Genomic DNA, 9024 nt, shown 5'->3' with positions numbered 1-9024 from the left:
CACCCCCCTGACCCCACTTGTGTGGTTACACTGGGTAATGTTGTTGTTGGTATCAGAATGAGAAGAATAAAATAGCAAACTAACCTAAATGGTATACAACAAGAATTATAAACGTAATATAAACAATGGCATAAGCGCCAAATGAACTGGATACTGATGAAACTTTTCCAACCCAAATGTTAAGGAAGTTGACACCAAAAAGCAAAAACTACCGAAAAATAGAGTTTTCAGGAAATAGAAAATTTAGAGCAAGCAAGTAGCAAACCTGGCCAATGGGGCCCATTTTAAGTATGTTCTGAAATTGCTCATACATTATCCTCAAGGTAAAATGTCCTTCTGATAGCTTCTGAAGAAGTTCAGGCTGTTGATCCATCGGGACAACCTCATGTATCTTGTCCATGAACCCAGACCAGTCACCCATGCCTGGTGGAGAGTGACACAATAGGACAATAGACATCAGCAACATCTAGTACCTCAAATAAGCAGAGATGGTTCAGGGTTAAAAAATCAAATTGCAGTAGAGAGATGAAAATGTATCCAAGCAGAGGGATGCAAACCTAAAAGACGGCTGACAAATGGCTTAACATCAAAAACGTCAAACTCGTCCATGTGTTCACCAGTTCCGATAAAAATGATGGGACTTTTTGTTGCAGCAACTCTGCATAGAAGAGTATCATATAAATATATCTTGTTGACTCCCAAAACTAGGTTATAAATTTCATTGCATAAAACTATTTGGTGAAACTAATTCCACTTTAAAAATTTAAAATATGAAAAAGAAGTGTTTGTAAGCGAAAGATGGACATATTGGATCAGGGAAGTAGAATTTGTGGGTTAATCAAGGCTTTAGAAAAAATGTATATATCCTAGACAGAAAACAGTAGAAGTTGTGGCTTTAGTGCTGTAGGAACCAAATCGAAACCTTGAAATTTCAAGTCTTAGCCAGCATCTAATTTTTTTTCCATACAAATTGCATTACTTGTTTGGATCAACTTATCAAATTTGTCACATGACGGAGCTATCAAGCTCAGAGAGCACTACTGGACAGTGCCTTATCGTCTTCCAGATAATAATCTTTTATTTTTGATGGGTGATAAAGGATATTAATTTTCAACAGGAACATGTTCTATATCTCAGATGAGCGAGGTTATAGAAAGAGATGTTACCTGACAAAAGAAACAAATTAAATTAAATGACTGTAACTGACATGGCAAATAATTTAATCCTTGAAGTTGCCCAGAAGTGCTCGAAGGCATATTTAATTTAGTTGCACAAGAGTGCTCATTATCAATAGAAGGCATACTTTATAGGTGCTACATCAGCAGGTTGTTGGTGGGAGGTGGCAGGTATCCCGTGAAATTAGTCAAGGTAAGCGCAAGCAGTCCTGGACACCATGGTTTTTCTCAAAAAAAAAATGCTACAACAGCAGCAAGGGAACTTACGCACTGAGGGCACCACCTCCTTTTGCATGGCCATCCATCTTAGTAACAATTACAGCTCCAACTGCAACACTTTGCTTAAAAGCTTGAGCTTGATCAAAGGCAGCTTGACCAATACTGCTATCCATAACAAATATCACAAGATCTGGTTTCTGGGAAACGAAATAGGAAGATTAGCATTTCTTATTCAAGCTAATCATATACCTGGAGCATAGTAAAACATACCGTTGCTTCAGCAACTTGTCGCATCTCTTCAAAAAGAGCAGCTTCTTGTTTGTGGCGTCCACTGGTATCAACAAGTATTAGATCACAATTTTCCTTCTTAAATGTTTCAACACCATCAACTGCTATTTTCACAGGGTCTGACTCCGTGTAGCTGTTGCAGAAACATAAATTAAATCAACATATAACACTACCTATAGTTTTACTTAGAACAGAAATGTAGTTCACCACAACCTAAATGGTTAATTACCAATAGCAGATTACTCAATCCATTCAGAAATAGATGAGGATGTTCTTTTTGCTTTTCACGAGGGTTGAAGCAATTAGGAAAAACGAGTTAAAAAAAATGTCCATTTCCATTTCAAGAGAGAGAGGGAAATCACTGGTGAGAGTTCTTGAGCAAACTAGCTTAAAGATACCCCAAAAAAACAGGTAGCTTAAGGACTTCTGTCCATAATTGAAAATAAAAATTGAACCGAAATAATTATGCAACCCTAAGCCAAATTAGAAGGAAATATTTCATATTCTTACACATTGCATACTGATTGCGGGTCAGCTGACAGCGATTGACTTTAATCTCTTTGAAAAGTTTTTCTTTTTAATATAAATGTTAGAATAGGAATAGGTATATACAATCCTACTTAAAATAGGTATTTCTCACAATAAGTGATCTCTTTGACAAGTCTTGGCAAAGAAAAAACGCAGCTCACACTTTGTCCTTCAATTCTTTATCTAAATTAACTTCAAAATATGTGATCCCTATGCCTGTGATATTGTTTATCAATTGAATTAACTAGACAGTACGTTGAGTGTCTTCAGAAAGTACGATGGAGAACATTCATGATCAACAGATTGTAGCCTCTCAAGCTTCTAAGAATGCAAAGAGAAGGTAACACTAATAGATTGAGAAGAGGAGATACCTCCCATAAAAGGGTATCTTGGCTTTTGTGGCATTCTGCTTCAATTGATCGAAAGCACCAGCTCTAAATGTATCAGCACACACTAAAGCTGGTTTCCAACCTTTTTTCTGGTGGTAATATGCATACTTTGTACATGTTGTTGTTTTTCCAGACCCTACAATAATAAATTATAAATAAATAAGGGCATCCATTTTAAACAGTGAAAAAGAAGAACGAGAAAAATGGAAGGGGATTAGGCTTGTCTTCACTCAAATGCCTATAGCCACTTTGAAAGTGACTTAGCTAAGTGATATTCACCAAATTGCTAAGGTATCATATGATATAAATCTAGAGTACAAAGTTGTATCAACTCACCTTGCAAACCAACAAACATGACAATACTAGGTTTCCCTTTTTTCGGTGTAAAAGAAGGCTTCCCAGGATCCAATATTTTGCAGAGCTCATTAAAAACCGCCTATACATGAGAAATTTTTTATCATAGGTCAATAAAAGAATGTGACAGTTGTAAAAAGCAAGTGAGTGTGTATTTGCTGGCAGTTCTTTTTTTTCCCCATTCTTTCTTCTTCAAGTTCAAGCTGCTGCGACCATTTTCATCTTCAGCCTTTTTTCCCATTTTCTTCTCTTATTTCTTCTTCAGCCTTTTTTCCCTTTTTCTTCGCTTATTTCTTCTTCAGCTTTTATTCTCCTTTTTCTTCTCTTCAATAGAATAAACATGAGATTTCTTTACCTAGTCTTGAAGATTGTCACACGATGAACTTCATGCATCATTAGAGCACCTTAAACTTTTATAAATCTACAGTAAATTTTGTTTGAAGTAGTATTTGGGGGTTACATCTGAAAGTGTATCACATACTAAACAAGCAGAGGCGAATGGAGCTTTAAGGTACTAGATTCATCGAAACACAATACTTTTTGCGGAGCATTAATTTATGTGTCAACATCCACTAAAATTGCAATAAATAGTATATATAAACCTATAACTTTAAGAATATAATGTGTTCAAGATTGAAAACTTTGAAGTTTGAACCAATAAACCTTAAAATTTATATGAATGTGTTGCTGAGAATGACTTGCTAAATTCAGAAGTGTGCAACAGATTCTATGAAAATGTTGCTAAGTTGGTCCATGATATTACTGAGCAAGATATTATAATGAAGCATCTTAACTTATAGGAATTTTTCGGAATTTTGCATTGGCTATTGCACAAAGAATGACAAGGTCACTAGATAAATGAGTGTCTATCTTTATAAGTTTAACTTTTAAGTTAATTCTTTATACTTGTTAGCTTTTGAATATTTTTCTACTTCCAAGTTGAATGGTGGTTCTTTCATTCCATACTTACAACATTTCTGCCATCAAAGTTCTAAGTCTAACTTGTATATTATTCAAATGTGAGAGGAACTGGCAGCATAATTGAACACGTAAGACGGAACTTGCAGCTTGATTGAACATGTAAGATAGAACTGGCAGCGTGATTGAACATGTATGACGAAGATTCAGTATATATAATTACAAAGCAAGGTTTCAATTTTCGGCAAGAAAAATGAATCCATAATAAGCAAAAGAGTTTCAAATTACTAGAACCAATTCAACAATGGCTTGAAAACCCCCAAACTTAAAATTAAACGAACGAACGAACGAACCTGTTGGATGATCCTACGCTTGTTATGTCCAGCAGCAAGATCGTCAAGATTGACAATTTTCTTAATATTTGTGGTCATATCACGAACAAGCTTAAACTGAACATCAGCTTGAAGAAGGGCACGAGTGATTTCATTGAGGCATTCGTTCAGAACTTTCTCATCAATGATTGTAGCATTGCTCATCTGCTGGAGAGCACGCGATATGCTCCCTCCTAATTCTGCTAACACCATCTTGAATTAACAAATCGATTATCGAATCAAGAATTGGAACAGAACGATCGCTAATTAGGGCTAAGAATAAGAATTATGAGATAATTTTAGGGTTTTGAGTGAACAATTCCCCAAATGGTGAATGGGGAAGATAATCTTGGTGAGGATGGAGAGGTTTGGAACTGGAAAATAAAACCCGTTTAGGCTGCTGCTACAGAAACAGCTAGTAATATTTTACTATTGACATAATAGTACATATGCTCGGGTTCGGCTAATATCTATGTTCTCTAATTTAGACGATGCACAAACAAATATTTAAATTTATATATAATTGAAGTATTGAATAAATAGATATACATTCTATATGGTATCCTATTTAATAATTTGTGGTCTTATATGACGTTCTACGTGTATTAGGTCATTTAGAACATGTGTGTCTACTAGTTCAATTATGTGCACATTCAAAGTTGGAGCGCACGGGTGTCGGTTGAGGCTAAGTTAATGATCACTTTTATGTATTACTCTCTCTGTCTAACAATAGTTGTCCACTGTTAACTTGACACATCACTTAACAAACAATAAATAATAGGGATATTACTATTTTATCCTTTGACTATATTAAATTTCATGTTTTGAGAAATGTGTTAGATGATAAATAATACTCTCCCACTTCAAATTAATTGAATTATTGAAGTGTTTTACACTCTTTAAGAAAAGAAGATTAAGACATAAATTAGGCCTAACTTTCCATTTTTACCCTTATTAATTATTATCAAATTTATTATTAAAATAACTAAACATTAATTAATAACTAATTCTAATACTAACTAATGAAGGGTAAAATTGAAAGAACATTCTAAAAGTAGTTTTGAAAATTGAACAATTAAGTTAATTTAAAAATGAAAAATGTCTCAACAATTCAATTAATTTGAAATGGAGGGAGTATTTAATAGCAAGGGTAAGATAGACACAAAAGATAAATTATCTCTTGATTTTCTAAATTGGACAAGTATTATTGGACGACTATTTTTAGTATAGTGGACAACTATTGTTGGACGGAGGAGGGAATATGTTTTTATTAATAATTTTATTATTGACGATTCGTAACTAAACTAACTATAATTTGAGTTTGCTCTAATGTGTATCAACTATATTTTCCGGTGAATATGACTAAAAATATAAATGTAAACTAACTGAAATTGAGTAAATCGCACAATATGATCTTTTTAAATGTGATAATTGAGTTAAAATCACTTCATAAAATATTCAAATCTTCTGGTTTGAAATGAGATTCTCAAATATTACTGTTGCAATGTTTATTCTGAACATTCAAAATGCAAAGATGAATTTTCATAAACAAAAATAAAAATCAAACAGATTTGCTCAGGTGTTCTTCATCCACAATCATACATGTTTTTACTCTTCAATTTATGCAAATACATTCTTAAATTTATTGTATTGTGTTTGAATTTTGTATTTATCGATTTGATAAATATGTATTAATTTACCAGCAATGTTTATCATAATTATTGATTTTCAATCTTTGCATTGACATTGGTTGTCGCATTATCATGACTTATTAACTTTCGTTCGCCATTCATATAAACTTTTGATTTGCTTGTATTTTTTGAATTTTGCAAAATTATATAACAATGACAAGCACTCTTCTGATAAGATATTTAGGGAAATGGAAAGAAGAAGATTGTAATGTTGAATACATGATAAAAGCAATTATGTTAAGGAAATATATATCATACAGTTAATTGGTTGAGGTAATTGTAAACCAGTTTGATATTGATTTGAGATTAAAATCTATCAAAATGAAATACAAGATTGAAGATAGTGATACACCTCTAAAAATACACAACGAGATGAGTGGCAGAATATATGTCTAATTAAATAAGTAAACCAGGGAGTTTGGCAAGTATCCATTACACATGATATATTCAATAAGGATATCAAAGATTCAAATGTATTGTATTCGGTCATACAAACGCTTCAAGGAGAATGAATAGACGTTAATAGATACATTTGATACACAAATACTGGTGATTGTAGTTGTTAGCACAAAAATACAGAAATTAAAATGAAATATAGTTAACTACCATCAATATTCAGCAACATCACTTAGCTAACAGAGGTATGAAGTATCATGCTAGAAGCTGGTTAGCATCAAAACCTTCATTACACAAAAATGCACAACAAATACCTTTTGCCTATTAATAGAAGTAGTTCATTGATTTTGCATATATATATAGATATATTGAAGGCAGCGAAAAATTCATACCCAAGGAAACAAGATTATAATATGAACATCAACATTCAGCTTGATGATTTTAGACCTGAATATTGGAAATTTGGATGATGTCCCCGGTCTGCAACGTCATTGGAATCATCAGTACAAGTTGGCATGCCCTAGAAACCTTAAGTACAACTCTCAGATCTGACAACAGATATAATAATACGTTCAGTAAAACATCTGATATCAAGGTTCACAAGTGCCAGAAGGAATGCTCTTTCTAGGCTCCATCTCTTTCTTTGAACATTCGGTGCATTAGAACACATCTGATTTGAATCCAAGAAGAGAGTTGCTTTGCTGAGCTTGCCGCAACTGTGTTTTTAAAGCATAATTGTTCATCTGTGAAATGACAATGAAATCAGAAAATCAAGAGTGGAGAAACTTTTATCTTCTTCAATTCCCTAAAACTGAAATGTACCTTTTTTATTTATTTTACATCAACAGTTGCATAATTGTCAATCTGAAACATTTTTCTAGTAGAACGAAGATTACAAATAGTTTGATATGAAGACACATGAAACAATAGCAAAAATGTATTATCAGATGATAAAAAGTCGAGCAAATGGGTACTAAGATATATTACAAATAGTTTGATTTGAAAGGCATTCCATTGATCTACTAGACCTAAATCCTAAAATAGTTATTGCTAACATCTATGTAGTTTTTCATCCCTTCTCTTAAAGGCATTTGATATTAATTTTGATTATTCTGAAAATATACTCAGGTAATTAAGAGGTTTATCCCTCTATCAGTTGTTAGGTTATTTGTTGTTAGCCATATGCCCATATTGGAGGTTAGATTTCCAGCTTTAATAGCATCGATGCTGACGCCTGCATTTAGTTAGGTTCTTTTTTGTTAACAATATGGAGGTTAAGTTTCCAATATTAATAACAATCATGCTAACGTTTGTACTCATTCTTACAGAATTAGGCAAGGGTGCCAAAGTTGCACTTGAACCGAGGGTCTTTAGTAAACAATCTCACTACCTCGTGTGTATACTCTACCCTCCTCAAACCCCACTTGTGGGATTTCACTTGATATGTTGTTGTTGTTGGGAAGGGTACCGACGCCCTTTTCTCAGTGCAACGTATTTCAGCAACATTCTCTTCCTTCCAATTACTGTCAATCTCTCCATGTCACATTGAAAGGACTACTTCCCTTATTGATGCAAGGAATGTCACACAGATAAATTTAATTTAGCTATACAATTTCCTTTGATAATTCAATACGTACCCGTTTATCCTAGAAATGTCTGCTTAAGAAGACAATTCTAGAGTGCACATGTATATTGTTTAAGCAACTACTAATTTTAACATGAATATTACCAAAAGGGTTTGGACAAGCAATTACACCAAGAAAAGTAATCAGGCCTTCCATTGGTGAAGCAGATCAGCAAAGGATCTCAAAGTATCGTGACAATATAAAGTTCATTGCAATTTGTCGTAAGTCATGGCTAGGAAGAGGAATTTATGAAGGTAGAACATTTACCTCAAGAGTTCTCAATTGCTCTTTACCCTGAGCAATCAGCTGCTTTAATTGCTGCACTTCCTGGCTCCTTTCATCATACTCTTTCTGACGTTCATGTTGAATGACCACTGCCCTCTTGAGAATGGCATCATCTTTACGAAGCACTTCTATTTGCGCTTTCAACATTATATTTTCCTGCTAATTGATGAATAGTCAACACCCAAAGGAACAAATAAATGGAAGTAAATAAACCAGCAGGTCAAATTGTGGCAATTCTCACGAGCTGAAGCACCACAACCTTGCATTGTTGCTGATAAAATCAGGTAAACGAGTCTTGGAATGTATAGAGAACATTACTAACTATTTTCTTACCTAAGATATAGTAGTTATACCCAAAAAATTGTAATCGTGATTTCCTGCCCCTAATCCTTGGCAAGAAATTCATTTTCTAGACACCTAGAACTCATGGATTAAAATGGAAACATGCATTAACAGTACCAACCTTGTGAAAATTTTGAGCTGCCTCTGCACCTGCACGTGAGCTAATGCATTTCTCTAAGCTCTCCAACAGTCTAGTAGCTCGAGCCCTGGCATCATCTATGCTTGTAGCAGTCATCATTTCCCGCACAAAACAATCCACCCATTCTGCACCATTGGCAGGAAAATTGTTTTCAGCTGAAGGATCTTCTGACTGAGCAGCCGGCCCAGTGGTAGGCTTCATACCTGTCAATTTTTCATGAAAATAAGAATCTTTCAATTGAAAATATTTGGAAATCACCTTCCTGATTAATCAAGGATTAACATAATGATACTACAATATGCTC

General features: G+C 34.0%; 2 protein-coding genes across 3 annotated transcripts in view; both read right to left on the bottom strand.

The window, feature by feature from the left end:
* Positions 1-4675, bottom strand: part of LOC102580277 (signal recognition particle 54 kDa protein 2) — a 7452-nt gene extending 2777 nt beyond the window's left edge. The window contains exons 1-7 of the mRNA XM_006346536.2: positions 4225-4675; positions 2936-3035; positions 2582-2735; positions 1665-1815; positions 1443-1591; positions 558-658; positions 266-423 (exon numbers count right to left, since the gene is read on the bottom strand). Of these exons, the coding sequence (XP_006346598.1) occupies positions 266-423; positions 558-658; positions 1443-1591; positions 1665-1815; positions 2582-2735; positions 2936-3035; positions 4225-4455 (1044 nt within the window). The 5' untranslated portion in view covers positions 4456-4675. The remainder of the gene's footprint in view (positions 1-265; positions 424-557; positions 659-1442; positions 1592-1664; positions 1816-2581; positions 2736-2935; positions 3036-4224) is intronic.
* Positions 4676-6434: 1759 nt separating this feature from the next.
* LOC102579952 (uncharacterized) overlaps positions 6435-9024 on the bottom strand; it is a 6024-nt gene continuing 3434 nt past the window's right edge. The window contains exons 3-5 of one of the 2 annotated variants that reach the window (XM_015308365.1): positions 8703-8923; positions 8222-8398; positions 6435-7072 (exon numbers count right to left, since the gene is read on the bottom strand). In XM_015308365.1, the coding sequence (XP_015163851.1) occupies positions 6989-7072; positions 8222-8398; positions 8703-8923 (482 nt within the window). In that variant the 3' untranslated portion in view covers positions 6435-6988. The remainder of the gene's footprint in view (positions 7073-8221; positions 8399-8702; positions 8924-9024) is intronic. The other variant, XM_006346535.2, reaches the window with a different exon arrangement.

This window comes from Solanum tuberosum, unplaced genomic scaffold (genome assembly GCF_000226075.1).
Source record: "Solanum tuberosum cultivar DM 1-3 516 R44 unplaced genomic scaffold, SolTub_3.0 scf00078, whole genome shotgun sequence".
In the NCBI taxonomy this organism is placed as follows: Eukaryota; Viridiplantae; Streptophyta; class Magnoliopsida; order Solanales; family Solanaceae; genus Solanum; species Solanum tuberosum.
This window is presented reverse-complemented; position numbering and strand designations above follow the sequence as displayed.